This window comes from Oryx dammah, unplaced genomic scaffold (assembly GCF_014754425.2).
Source record: "Oryx dammah isolate SB20612 unplaced genomic scaffold, SCBI_Odam_1.1 HiC_scaffold_19, whole genome shotgun sequence".
NCBI lineage: Eukaryota > Metazoa > Chordata > Mammalia > Artiodactyla > Bovidae > Oryx > Oryx dammah.
Window position 1 is genome coordinate 88,626,332 of NW_024070203.1, and position 15,032 is coordinate 88,641,363.

At 40.3% G+C, this 15,032-nt stretch overlaps 1 protein-coding gene across 1 annotated transcript in view; it reads left to right on the top strand.

Annotated features, from left to right (window-relative positions):
* LOC120878841 overlaps positions 1-12,410 on the top strand; it is a 31,598-nt gene extending 19,188 nt beyond the window's left edge. The window contains 3 exon segments of the mRNA XM_040261705.1: positions 7,380-7,602; positions 7,604-7,684; positions 12,009-12,410. Coding sequence (XP_040117639.1) covers positions 7,380-7,602; positions 7,604-7,684; positions 12,009-12,198 — 494 coding nt within the window. The 3' untranslated portion in view covers positions 12,199-12,410.
* Positions 12,411-15,032: the final 2,622 nt, after the last annotated feature.

Consider the following 15,032-nt stretch of genomic DNA (forward strand, 5'->3'; position numbering starts at 1 on the left):
TTATGACAGAAGTAAAATCAATGGATTTTTTATGTCTGCTGAGACAAAGTTCTCAATAACAGCTCTATTTAGATATGATTCATGTAACATAAAATGCGCTCTTGAAAAGTGTCCAGCTCAGTGGGGTTTAGTCGATTCAAATGATTGAGTCACTGTCAACATTATCTAGTTTTAGAACGTTTTTCCCAGCCCTGAGGAAAACCCTGTGAACGTGAAAGGGTTGGTCGCTAATTTGTGTTCAGCTCGCTATGTGTGTGTGTGTGTGTGTGTGCCCTAAGTTTCTCCGGTCATGTCCAACTCTTTGAGACCCCGTGGACTATAGCCTCCAGACTCCTTTACCCATGGGCTCCCCCAGGCAAGCATACTGGAGTGGGCTGCCTTTCCCTTCTCCAGGGGCTCTTCCTGACCCCGGGATCAAACCCAGGTCTCCTGCATCGCAGGTGAAGTCTTCACCATCTGAGCCACCAGGAAGGCTCAAAAAACTCCTATACTCTTCAGCAATTACTCCCCATTCTTCCATCTCCCAAGACCCTGGCAAGCACTTACCTGCCTTCTGTCTCCATAGCCTCGCCTCTTCTGGACTTTCCATATAATGCAGCCACACAATGCATGGGTCTTTAGTGACTGGCTTCGTTCACTTAGCATCACGTTTTCAAGGTTCACTTGTACAGTACTTTATTCTCAGTATCATTACCTCATTCCTCTTTATTGCCAAGTTGTTAAACTGAGAAGATCAAGCTCAATAGCCTGAGAAAAACTATTTGTTAGATATTTATCACAGGAAAAAAAAGTCTTTTCACATTTGCCTGATGTGATTTGCTCTAATTCTGACCCAAAGGCCACTCGGTAAGTATAATCCCACTTCTGCCAGAGTCATGGCTGGAAACAGAGTCATGTGCCAATTGAGTAATTTGATGAGAGTTTAACAAAAGGGCTCTCCAGAAAGTGCAGGTGAGCTGTGGACTGTCCACAGGGGAGGGTAACATCCCAGAACCAGCAAGGGGCTCTTAGCACGCCTGGGCTTGCAGGGCAAGGCGCAAGCAGTGATGAGATCCCAGAGAGAGAGGGGGCTGCATGGGGAGGACTCCCTGGCAGGAGCAGGGTGGGAGGAGGAGGGATTTGTTCTGGAAGTTGATGCGCTGGGAGGTCTGTTTCACCTGACCACCTGACCGGTCGTGGTCCTTCCTGTGATCCGCCTATGCAGAGAGACAGCTCTGTGAGGGAGCAGACTGTGAAGAGTGAGCTGGGGCGGTGAGAGTGTGTGATTTACTCTCCAGTGATGCCTCTAGATCTTCAGGAAACTCACGAACCCCAAGAGATGCTTGCCCAGAGTGTCTTTTTTACTTTGTCTTTTTCATGGAAACCAGATTCAGGCTGCACTGAGACAGCAGGTTTGGGTGCAGGAATACAGACAGAAAATAATATTAGAAATCCACAATTATGGGAGAAGGCTTATTTTTTTTTCCAAGCCCATGTAGATACCCCCAAAATAAAAGGAACTGAGTGATAAAGTGGGACCTGGGTCAATTTATATCAAGAAAAGAGAACTAATTATTTTTAGATAAAATTATTCATAATAATAAAATTTAACCTTATTATGATCTCCACAAAAGATGTTCCCTTATGCTTCTTTAATTAAATTAAATTTTAATGCATATATCATTATTTATTATTCAATATCATTCATTTTTTCTCTTGCTTAGTTATTCCTGTAGTTTAATACTGTAATAACATTGCCTTATTCTCCATTTCATTGCAAATGAACAGTGCTACAACTATGTTAGAGATTAAGTAAACATTTGCTTGCTAGTTTGGAAAACCAACCATTAATTTTACTAGACCCTGTACATTATGATTCCAAGTAACAAACTTTAAAATAACCTTTTGTAATATACTTGTTTTTGAACTGGAAAGTACTGGTACTGGTACAGCTGAATGAAAGAGGCTTGGCAGAAGAGGGTCAGAGAGAAAGATACGGGGAAACGCAGTAATGAATTTTTTATAGGGGGATAAGAAATTTAGAAAGGCAATAAATCAATGGAAGAATTTTGAGTAGTGCTGCTCAAAAGAGAAACATTGCATTGAAGGAAGGCAGCATACTAGATTAGAAAGGTTTTGTCAATGAATTTTGAAGTATATACTTTTCATCAAGACATTGAGACAAACTAGATAAAGATTATAGAATGTTTACATTCTTGCAACCTATCAAAGTGGGGCCAGCCAAGTTTACAGGTGAAATTAGTCCAAATGGAGAGAGAGTTCAGCTAAATTCATTGTATCTGCACCCAGAGAGAGTTCAGCTAAATTCATTGTATCTGCACTTTTCTCACTTAGTCAAGTGACTGGAGCCCTCCTATTCTTAATTATTTTATAACAAGGCTACACCTTCTCCAAGCCTCCAAAAGCCAAACTGCCTGCAGGGAAGTGTCCTCTCCCCCAGCATCTTAGGCATCTGAACTATGCCAGTTCTTTGCAAATGGTGTAGCATTATGTGTAGAAAATCCCAAAGCCATCAAACAAAAATCTGTTAGAACTAATAAGTGAATTCAGAAATGCTCCAGAACACAAAATCAACATACAAAAATCAATTGTATTTCTCTACATTAACAACTGACTGTATAGGAAAAAGAAAGAAAGAGAACAATCTTATTCACAATAGCATCAAAAAGAGGGGAAAGTCTTATAGACGGAAAACTATGAAACACTGATGCAAGATTAAAGAAAAAACTCAAAGAAAGGAAAAAAGAAATTAAAGAAAAAACAAATAAATGGAAAGACATTTTGTATTTGTTTATTAAAAGACGTGTGTATGCTTTAATTGCTCAATCATATCTGACTCTTTGTGACCCCATGGACTATAGCCCACTAGGCTCCTCTGTCCATTGAATTCTCCAAGCAAGAATAATGGTGTGTGTAACCTTTCCCTTCTCCAGGGGATCTTCCCAACTCAGGGATTGAACCCGGGTCTTCTGCAGGCAAACTTTACCATCTGAGCCACCAGGGATGCCCATTAGAAGACTTAATGTTGTTAAAATGTTTTTATAATCCAAACCAATTTACCAATTCAATATAACCCCCAATAAAACTGCAAAGGCACTTTTTTTTTAAACAGATATAGGAAAAAAAAAAAAGCCCTAAAATTCATATGGAATAACAAAAACTTCAGAATAACCAAAGTGATCTTGAGAAAGAACAAAACTGAAAACATCATACTTCCAGATTTCAAAATACATTGTAAAGTCATAATAACTGTAACAATATGGTATTGGCAGAAACATATATAGACCAATACAAAATAGAAAAGCCAGAATTAAGCCCACATAAAATAAACTCCAAAGGAATTAAAGACCTAAACACAAGACCTGAAATATGCAACTATTAATATTAGAAGAAAACATTGGGTTGGGAAGGACTTCTTCATTATGACACGGAGAGCACAGATAACAAAAGACGAAATAAACAAATGAGATGAGATCGAATTTAAAAACTTCTGATCAGCAATGGAAACACGCGACAGAAAACAGGGCAGCCAAAGGAGTGTAATGATAAGGGGTTAATTTCCAAAATATGTAAGAACCTCCTGCAACTCAGGAGCAAAAATCAGATAACCCAATTTTAAGGAATGGACAAAGGACTTCAAACAACTTTCCTCCAAGGAAGAGATACAAATGGCCAACAGGCATGACCATAACCAATCGTCAGGGAAATGCAATTCAAAACCATTGTGCAAGCTCATCTCACATCTGTCAGGATGGCTATTTCATCAAAAACACAAAACAAAAGCAAACAGAAGGCAGCAAGTGTGGAGGAGGATGTGGAGAAACTGGAATCCTTCTACACTGTTGGTGGAAATGTAAGACGGTGAAGCTGCTATGGAACGCAATATGATGTGTACACAACAGGTTAAAAATAGAACTACCACAGGGTCTAGCAAGCCTACTTCTGGGTATATAGCTAAAATAATTGCAATCAGAATTTCAAAAGATATCTATACGTCTGTGTTTTTACAACACTATCCACCAGCTGAGTTACAGAAATAAATCAAATGCCCATTGACAGATAAGCAGATAAAGAAATTGTGCCATATACATATTCTACAATGGAATATTATTCAGCATTTAAAAAGAAGGAAAGCGTGCCACGTGCAACATCGTGGAAAAACCCAGAAGACTTTATGCTAAGTGAAATATGCCAGTCATTGAACAAATACCACATGGTTCTGCTTATACGAGGTGTCTCAATTAGACAAACTCATAAAGGTAGAGAATATAATAGTGGTAACTGGGGGAGGCGTTGATATCCTTATTTTAGTTAAGCTATTAGTACAACACACAATGGCCTTGGAATCTACTTTTCAACTATAACTGGAGAAGGAAATGGCAACCCACACCAGTATTCTTGCCTGGAGAATCCCAAGGACAAAGAAGCCTAGTGGGCTACAGTCTATGGGGTTGCAGTCGGACACGACTGAGGCGACTTAGTGCAAGAATATTGTCAGTTTGAACCGTTTTATGCATGAGACATGCAGATCAGTTACAACCAAAACACATTCATGAATATAACTATAATAACACAAAGCACCAAGAGATATTCTTCAGCATCTTTAGAGACATTAATCAATCCTCAAAACTATTTTTTCTTGTCTGTGTAATATGCCAAGCGTTTGAGGCCAGGGAATAAATTATACTCTATATAACCCTCTTCAAAAATAAATTGCAATAACAGAGCCAAAGGCAAGTTAGAGTTGCCTGCTGTGACTAAAATCCAATTCTACACAGAGAAGAAGAAAGCAGTTAAGAGATAAGTCAGGATTACCCACCGCAGACATCTATACTTCAGTTTTGCTATCCTAAGAATTTATCTCACTCACTGATGAAAAGATGAATTACTTATTAAACAATTTCTAGAAAGCTGCTTGTCAGCTCTTTCTTCCCACCCCAAGAGCAATGGTGCAAACGAATGAGGTCACAGAATAAGATGCAATTAAAGTTTCAGTTGATTTCAGTTATTGACTATTTCAGCTAAATTAGGAATTTAGGATTTGTTTCCCCAACTAACTTTAATTTTCTACAAAAGAGAGGATAGATGTTTTAAACTTTCGGATTATTTATAGCACGCACTGTGATGTTTTTGACACTACAGCAACTATTACCCACTGTTTTTCCATGAATAGAGACCCCTCCAATTAATAGGTTTATTGGTTTTTCAGAGTTATTCTGGAAAGGACTGATACTTAATTGATGCTTAATTCTGTCAAGGAAAAACAAAGTTCTTAAAATGCTTCAAGAAAGGACAATGGATGGGAATTCCCTGCTGGCCCAGGGGCTACGATTCAGTGCTTTCACTTTGGTGGTTTGAGTTCAATCCCTGTTCCCTGGGCTCCCTGCTCCGAGTGTCACACCACACAGTCAAAAAGAAAAGGTACAATGGAAATTAGAAGCTAGTATTTAGAACTGACTGTCAATCTGTGAGTATATTTTCAGTCCCTTAAAATATGTCCTGACTATAACTCTGGTTGCTTGATATGATGATTTCAAAATTAAATTCCATGTTTATATACTAATAAGAAACCTGAGATATACTTGCAAGAGGAACCAAATTAAAATCTTTGTACTGTTATCAAAGTCATCAAATATTAAATTACAACCTTCCTTAGGTTCTACTCAAGGTAAAGTTGACCTTTAAACCAAAGGATTTCTTTGCATGAATCATTTGTGCAACTCTTTCTGATCAATGTTAATGACAAATGAAAATTGTAAGAAGTATTATAATCACAGCTAATACATGTGCCATTTAGAATTTCTTTTTTTGTTGGAAGTCACTGACGCCCCTTCACAAACAGGCTTAAATAGTAATAAGAAGTTGATTGATTCACTGGGTCCTCAGTGCAAGTGCCTTCAACATTTCCATTTCATTTTCCTGTTCTCCTTGAGCTGTGCTCTCCTCTAGACTTTAGTTTTCTCTTCAGGTTCTTTTCTCTTCAGCCTCTTCAGTTCAGTTCAGTCACTCAGTCGTGTCAGACCCTTTGCGACCCCATGGACTGCAGCACGCCAGGCCTCCCTGTTCCTCATCAACTCCCAGAACTTGCTCAAACTCATGTCCATGAGTCAGTGATGCCATCCAACCATCTCATCCTCTATCCTCCTCTTCTCCTCCGGTCTTCAATCTTTCCCAGCATCAGGGTCTTTTCCAAGGAGTCAATTCTTCTCATCAGGTGGCCAAAATATTGGAGTTTCAGCTTCAGCATCAGTCCTTCCAATGAATATTCAGGACTGATTTCCTTTAGGATGGACAGGTTAGTTCTCCTTGAAGTCCAAGGGACTCTCAACAGCATCACAGTTCAAAAGCAACAACCTTCTTTATGGTCCAACTCACATCCATACATGACTACTGGAAAAACCATAGCTTTGACTAGACGGACCTTTGCTGGCAAAGTAAATGTCTCTGCTTTTTAACAATCTGATAAGGTTGGTTACAGCTTTTCTTCTCAAGGAGGCTCATATATTCCAGGTGTCACACTGGTACACCAAAATGTCTCAGAAAAGATCGCTGATCTGAGTTCCTCACTCTGCACGAGAGCGCTCAGTCCTGTTCGACTCTCTGCGACCTCATGGACTGTAGCCCACCAGGCTCCTCTGTCCATGAAATGGGTTGCCATTTCCTCCTTCAGGGGATCTTTCCAACCCAGGGATCCAACCCGACTCTCCCACAGCGCCTACATCGGCAGGCAGATTCTTTATCACTGAGCCACCTGGAAAGGCTCTCTGAAAAGCAAGCAAATTCCTTTGCAACAAAAAGTCTTACTGAATTGGTTAGAACCTGGCCACGTGCAGAGTCAATTCCTGTGGCGAGAAAAATGCCCTGACTGGCTGGTGTCTGAGTGCCTTAGCCAATCACCGTGGCCAGAGGACAGGCTGCCTGACTGTTCAGGACCAATCACAGCGCCCCTGCGGACCTAGTAGCGGGGCAAATCTCACCCAGACCGCAGGCGGCCACACAGGATACAAGAGGAACAGATGCCAGCAAGGCTGCTGCGTGAGCTCTTCAGTTACTCAACTTTTTCCAGGCTTTGTTGTTGCTGCTGTTGAACTGTATTCACGGAGAAAGGAGGGACCATAACGTGAAACCCAATCATACTCTGCAGCAGTTATAAATAATTGTTGTGGATAAAACCCTAAAACTTATAGTGAGTTCCAACTTTCCATTTCTGAAGTTTTACCAAAGATTCACTGAAGTCTGTTTGAATTATAGATCAAAAAATAAGCGTGGCTTTTTATAACATGTTTTCGCTCTTTTTTTTTTTTTTTTTTTTTTACTTAACTTGTTTTTTATTGAAGGGTAATTGCTTTACAGAATTTTGCTGTTTCGCTGTTTATAAGCAACTTTGCTTTCAAGAGTTTACCAGTCTCTGGCTCTTAGGCTGCCTGTCATTCCAGAAAAGTCAGCAGACTCGAGGGTTCCCGCCTCCTTTGCAGAGCCCCGTGAAGCAGCTGCCTCTCGGCTGTGTCACTGTGCAAGAATCCGAGGCCAAAGAAGCAGCTCAGTGGGCTGGAGGCTTCTTTCTGGGATGGTCAGTTTCATTGTCACCAGCATGGAGACAGAGACCTAAAGCAGCAACTGCTCATCTTCCTCAGTCCTGGGAAGTAAGAAACAGATACACTGAAGAAGGCGGCCATGCGAGTCAGTAAGTCAGGGCTCTGAGTCCATGAGGGTTGTTTCCGGCACTGGAACAGAGCTGGTTGTACCACTAGTTGTATTACCGAACTGTCCATCTTTTCGCTGTTAGTTGCTCAGTCGTGTCCGACTCTTTGTGACCCCATGAACCGTAGCCCATCAGGCTCCTCTGCCCATGGAATTCTCCAGGCAAGAATACTGGAGTGGGTTGCCCTTCTCCAGGGGATCTTCCCCACCTAGGGATCAAACCTTGTTCTCCTGCATTTCAGGCAGATTCTTCACCATCTGAGCCACCAGGGAAGTCCATAACTGTTAGAAAAGACCCTAACAGTATCTATGAAAAGTTATGACCAACCTAGACAGCATATTGAAAAGCAGAGACATTACTTTGCCAACAAAGGTCCATCTAGTCAAGGCTTTGGTTTTTCCAGTAGTCATGTATGGATGTGAGAGTTGGACTGTGAAGAAAGCTGAGCACGGAAGAATTGATGCTTTTGAACTGTGGTGTTGGAGAAGACTCTTGAGAGTCCCTTGGACTACAAGGAGATCCAACCAGTTCATTCTAAAGGAGATCAGCCCTGGGATTTCTTTGGAAGGAATGATGCTAAAGCTGAAACTCCAGTACTTTGGCCACCTGATGCGAAGAGTTGACTCATTGGAAAATACTGTGATGTTGGGAGGAATTGGGGGCAGGAGGAAAAGGGAACGACAGAGGATGAGATGGCTGGATGGCATTGCCGACTCGATGGACGTGAGTCTGAGTGAACTCCAGGAGATGGTGATGGACAGGGAAGCCTGGCGTGCTGCGATTCATGGGGTCGCAGAGAGTCGGACACGACTGAGCGACTGAACTGAACTGAACTGATGAAAGGTATTCTAGTACCTCTCCTGAGAGAAAAAAAAGACTTCTTAACCTAACTAAAATAGTAAATTTAGGAATTTAGGAATACAAGTGGTCATTATCTATTCAGTATAAGTTATTGTTTTTAAATGATACAGTTTACAGTGTTTTCTATTTGAACCTTTTCAGTTTAAAGTTGAGAGTCTAATAAATTGTGTTAGCTTCACAGAAGAACATCATACCCCACTAATCAAAATTCTTTAAGTAGCCAAGTGAGAAGTCTGTTAGTGCCGAGAGCCAGTCAGAGAAGTGATCTGTCTTGATTTAGGCAAAGCTGTAGACTCTGTCCTACTTGGCCGGCATTCCTTTTGCATGTACTGCAGGCCGGCGCAGTGCTTATCACTGGCCCCATTTCCAACTTCACTCCCAGCAGTACCGACTGAATGTTGAAAGAGAAGAGGGTGAGGAATGGGAGGAACTAGAAAAAGTAGAGTGGGGAGAAGGAAGCAAGGACAGAAGACGAAAAGAAAGACGGGAGAAAAGGAAGAAATATTTGTCTACTGCTGTTCAAGCAGTGCTGCCGGCTGGCCTCTGTCCTGGCCCTGATCTCGTTTAGTGAGCATGGAAGGGAGGGAAGGGACAGGAAGGCAGAGACAAAATGAGGAGAGAACGCTCTGCCCCAGAGGCCTCCACTGCCTCCCCTCCTTCAGTCTCAGAGCCACCCTTCATCCTCACACCAGCCAACCCCAGGCCTGTGTTCAGTGGCTCATCTCTAGCGCTGCTCCCTTCATCCCAGGGTGCTGGAAGACAACTCTAATGCCCTGGTACCATCAGGGATGAAACGGAAGATGCGTTCCTGATTCCCTAACATGTGACTCAGACTAAATTGTCTGGCGGCAGTTAGGGTCTCAATGACTACATGAGGTAGTTCTACAGAGTTGTTTATGGAATTCCCTCCCTCAGGCACCGAGGCTCTGCTATTGTCCGTGAATAGTCTAGGTGGCAGGAGGTGAAGATGAACAAGGTTTTTCTTATAGAGCTTACATAGTAGCAGAGCGCATACATAATGTACAAAGAAATTAGCAGGAAAGTTTCAGGTGGTAGATTTTTTTGAGCTAGACAAAGAATGAAAACAGCAAAACAGTATACGGGACTAATTTATACCAGGTATCAGAGAAGATCTAACAGTTAAAGTTAGTCTACTAGGCAGGTATACCCAGGACCATTTTCCTGGATGGTTGAAGGACAAGAAGGAGCCAGCCTTGGTGAAAATCAGAGAGAATAGCATCTAAGTGAGAAAACAGGTCGTGCCTGTGTCCTAAGATGACGTATTCAAGGATCTCAAGCAGACCCCTGTGACCGGAGCACAGAGGGGAAGGGAAGAGCGGTGTGAGATGAGGACCCAGAGGAGCAAAGGGGGCAGCGAGAAAGGCATTGTGGGAAACTCCTGGGATACAGGGATGTCACTGAGTTAGAGAACTCACATTTACTAGTGTTTTCAGCATTCATCAGCTGCCAGCCTTATCAGTACATATTGCAAACCTATTACATGTTCAAGAAATCTGTGGACTCTTTTGGGATCCAAACCATGATAAGAAAGATTACTTACATGAGAAAATGTTCTGTGAATTCCAGACAAGATACTAGCACAGTCTTTTCAGACCTGATTGATTTGCAACCTGGGTGGGGAATCTTCCTCTAATACGGCTTGGATAGTGTCTCAATATTGCATCACTGTTTACTTTTATTCTTGAAGTCAAATTTGGAAAACGGATAATTGCAGACTACTTGAATCTTCTAGGCTTCAAGGAGATTCTGGCTTCTCATTTCTCGTTTTACCAATGTATGTATATGAAACCTTAGCACTGGAGAGTCATCTATAGTACCAAGTCTATAATTCTTAAGTCTTGTTTAATTTGTTTTAAAATGTTTTTCACAAAGAAAGAAAAATTAATTCACACTATCTTCTCTTCAGTTTTAATTAAGACAACTTCCACTTTGAATTTTTTCATAAAATTTTTTATTTAAAAAGCAATAGTAATAAATCATCACCATTTTGAAAACTGCATTAGTAAGCAAAACATGAAATGCAATTATATATTATCTGTGAAAATTATTCTCCAAGATTCAATTATTTTGAGATATACATCCCATTTTCTAGGATAAGAAATCACTCTACTATATGTCATAGGCCACATCAGGTAATTTGAAACAAACTGGGATGTAAATATATGTAAATTATTGTTCTTCAAGAAGTTAATCCCTATCAATGCACAGAAGATTTATTTTTCATTCAAATTATTCAGATAGAAAATGATAATATTTTATCATTGTTTTTTGTTGAATTTGACTGAATCCTTATTGTAAATTATTTTCTAGGGGAAGGAATTGGGGGACCATTTTCTTAAGATGTTAGAGCAATATAATATAAGCTTACTGTGTGATTCAATAGACCCACAAATTCAGAGGCCAAATAAATTGACCAAGTAATTTAATACAATTGTTATAGCACTTTCCAGTTTGGGATATTTATCACATAATATTTCCATAATGCTTTCAGAAAACTTTATATTATGGAAAAACTTCAAACATATAGAGAAAATAGTGTAGACACCATCTAGCTTCAATAATTTTCAGTATTTTGTCCATTTTGGTTTATTTTTCCACCCATTTTCTGATAAGAAATTTAAGAGCTGAAAAAAAAATATATGCAATAAACTCACAGTTATTTTGAAGTTAATTGGAAGGTCTCTATCTTTCCTAACACTATTTATGTTTTTTATAATTTTCTTATTTTTAATCACATGTATTAGTCTAGATTTCTTAGGATATAGTGAGTGACTCATCATATATATTTTTTTGCATTTCTCAGTGCTTTTTGGGAATTCAAAAAGAGAGAAGTGCTAACTGTTTTGATGTTGCAGCTTTCCTCTTTCAGAACCTTAGTTGTAAGAGGGGAGCTTGGTAACTGAGCAAAGGAGAGAGAGTGGCTCAGATGTACAGAGTCTGCCTGCGACGTGGGAGACCTAGGTTCGATCCCTGGGTCTGGAAGATCCCTTGGAGAAGTGTGTCTAGCCACTCCAGGACTCTTGCCTGGAGAATTCCATGGACAGAGGAGCCTGATGGTCTGTCTACACCCCATGGGGTCAGGAAGAGTCAGACACAGCTGAACGACTCACATTTTCACTTCTAATAGCTATCAGGGACAAAACAGAACCATTTTATTGCTTGATGATACTCAGTGAGTTCCGATGGAATCTATGTTTATAGTCCTCTTGGACTTGTTTCTGCTTCAGGAACAGCCAGTCTTAAACTCTCATCCCTACAGCCTTCTTACTGAAGGTTTCTGTTCCCTGTGACGGTCTCTTCCTGCCTCTCCCAGGCCCAGCACGTTTCCCACATGACCCCCCTCAGCCTGGGAGGTTTCTCTGAAGCTCAGTGCGGAGCATGGTGCCATCCTCCAGGGGTTCCCCGCGGGCTTCAGGGTGGGCTGTGTTACGGTGAATGCGTTGCATGAACTGGGAAGACTCCCCGAGGTGTCCCTCCCGGGTGAAAACTGGCTGCACGCCCTCTACTTGTTCCTCAGATCATCCGCTCTCCCAGGGTCCTGCTGCCTCCTCGCGGTGCAGTGGCCCTCCTCTGCTGCCAGGACACCAGCCTGGTTCTGTTGTAAAGCCTGTTGACATCCTCACTTCCCACCTGGACGAGGACGCTCCGAGGCAGGGACCACGCTGTACACATCGCTGCATCCTCCGCGGGTGCTTTGTCGCTCAGCGCATAGTTTGTGCTCAATAAAAGTGTGTGGGAGAAATGACCAAGGGGATGAAGGAAAAATGCACGATTCTGGCTTGTTTTTTTGTTTCCAATAAAAATAATTCTACCCACTACAAGGAAATAACTGTTTTTTAAAAATTCATTTAATTTTCTAAATTAAAACTTTATAAATTTCACAAAAGGAGATAGTCATCATTTGGAGTGTCATTTACTATAACACAAATTATGGTAGAAAGTTCTTTCTAGTCAAATATAACGTTCTAGAGCTATTTTTTACATATATAGTGATATTCTTAATACCTTATCTACTTTTTAAAATACATATATTCCAGATCTAAAATCTTACAAATATCATCACTCGTTGTATCAAGTCCACAGCAACAACACGGCTCCATGCAGGTTCACCGACACATCGCTGGTGTGAGCGGGATAGAAGCCCAGCCCACGTGAGTTAGTGTGCTTATTAACAATGACCCAGACAGCGCTCCCTTCCCTGTGAGACTCCCAGGAGAATGGAGAAGAGGAAGCTGAGTCCATTTTCCCTTAAGAAACCAAGCAAACTTGGCCCAGAAACTGAAAAGCACAGGCTGTTTAGGTTTTGATGGAATTTATTGATTTGTTGGTGTTACATTTCAGGTGTCTTTTGCAACTTTAAACCATTTGAATTCTGTTCACTGCCTCACATCCTTTCAGAAACAAATGGGACATAAATCTAAAATAAATTAAGGTACAGTTTCATCTGTGTAGAATAGCTACAGAGTTGTCCCACACTTATTCACAAAATATGTTGGTGTATTTGTTTCATATTTGTGAGATTAACTTGATCAATTTTGTTTCTTATAGCATGAACCCATTGCTTTATTTATAAGACATTTAAACCTTCTTACCCTAAACAGAGAACCTGACTGACTTCTTCATTTAAATAGCTCTGGTCTCAGGAATCCTCTGGTGGCCCAGTGGTTAGGACTCTGTGATTTCAATGTTGAGGGCCCAGGTTCGATCCTTAGTTGGAAAACTAAGATCCCATAAGCTGTGTACAAAAAAGAAAAATAAATAAATTAGTAGCTTTGATCTTAATGCAATACATAGCAGAGGAAAGATTTTTTTTTAAATGCCACTTTTTAAAGCTCCTGTTAAATACATTTGCAAATAATTTGTCTAAAGTATTATAATTCAGACTACAATTTAGTTTTACTTTCAGACCATTGCTAACATTTTCTTTATTATATTAATGTTTGCTCTACTGCCAAAAATGAAGTTTGCATATCTCTGATAATATGTACTTTTAGTAAAGTTATAGAAGAACTTTCAGCTTTAAAGCACTTAAGATTTGATAAAAGTCCTCCAATCTTATTCTAAGAACAATAGTGAAGATTATATGATTCACACTGAACATCTATTGAAATGTGCTTTCTCATAATATCTCATGTGATCTTTATAACAGTGTGGTGAGGAACTGAGAATCATGGGGACTGAGTAAATTGCAGTTGCACAAACAAAATGGAAAATACCTGTGAAGCAGTCCGACACATGGTAGGCATTCAGTAAATACTTGCCAAACCAGAAAATAAACTGCCTTTAAGACGAATTCTGTTTCTTTTCATCACCCTCAAATCCCACCACACTAAATGAGTAAACGTGAGGCTTAGCAAGCATTCTGACTCATTTATGCATGTAATTTTGTCAGTAATCTGCTATTTTATCTGAACAGGATTTTAAACTGTTCACCATTTTTAAAAACTCTTTAAACACATTTGAAGCCAATCTTCCCACGTTATATTTATTATTAGCCCAATGCATCTCTTTCCTTTATCGTTTCATTGAGGTGTCTAAGAGAAATTGTTTCAGCCAGGGTAGTTAGAGACTCTGTCAGTCAGTTTAGAAAAGCATCTCCTATGTTTAATCAATGCTTACCTGTCCTAATACTGAAGTCTGGAATTGCAAACGGTAAATTGCTTTAAAGTCAGTCTTCATGTCTTACTAATCTTTTCCCCCAAGCTCCTAGTACAGTACCTAATATATCATAGATGTTCAGTAAATACCAGGTAAATGAAATGATGAACAAACAGTTTCAATATTGAATCCACACACATATTGAACAAGTAATTCCTCCCTGTAATGTTTCTTTGGGTTGGATTCAATATGGCTAGTTAGGACCATGTTCAAACTCTATTACTTGCTTACTCTGGGAATTTGATCTGTTCATATAAGTCATTAAGCCTCAGTGTTCTTTTAAAAATGGCAACAGTGAATTCTATTCTCTGTCAATTAGGAAGTGACAAAGGTAGTTCTTGAAGTTTATACATATTATGGATTGAATCATGCCCTTCTACCCCCAAAATAGTCATGTGTTCAAGGCCTAAGCCCCACTGCCTCAAAATTTTATCTTACTTGAAGGTAAAATAGATTACCTTTACAGAGGTAATCCAGGTAAAATAAGGTTATTACCATGGGACCAAATCCAATATCACAGATGTCCTGGTAAAACGGGGAATTTTAAACACACACTCACACAACCTGAGATCACCACGTAAAAGCAGAGATTGAATCGATGCTCCTACGTGCTAAGGAGCACCGAAGAGGGCCAGCAAAACCCCCGGGAGCTAGGAAGGAGGCATGGGACAGATTCTTCCCCACAGTTCTGAGAAGAAATCAACTCTGCTGACACCTTCATTTTGGACTTCCAGCCTCTAGAAATATGAAGCAATAAACTTGTGTCCGTTTAAACCACTCAGTTTGTGAT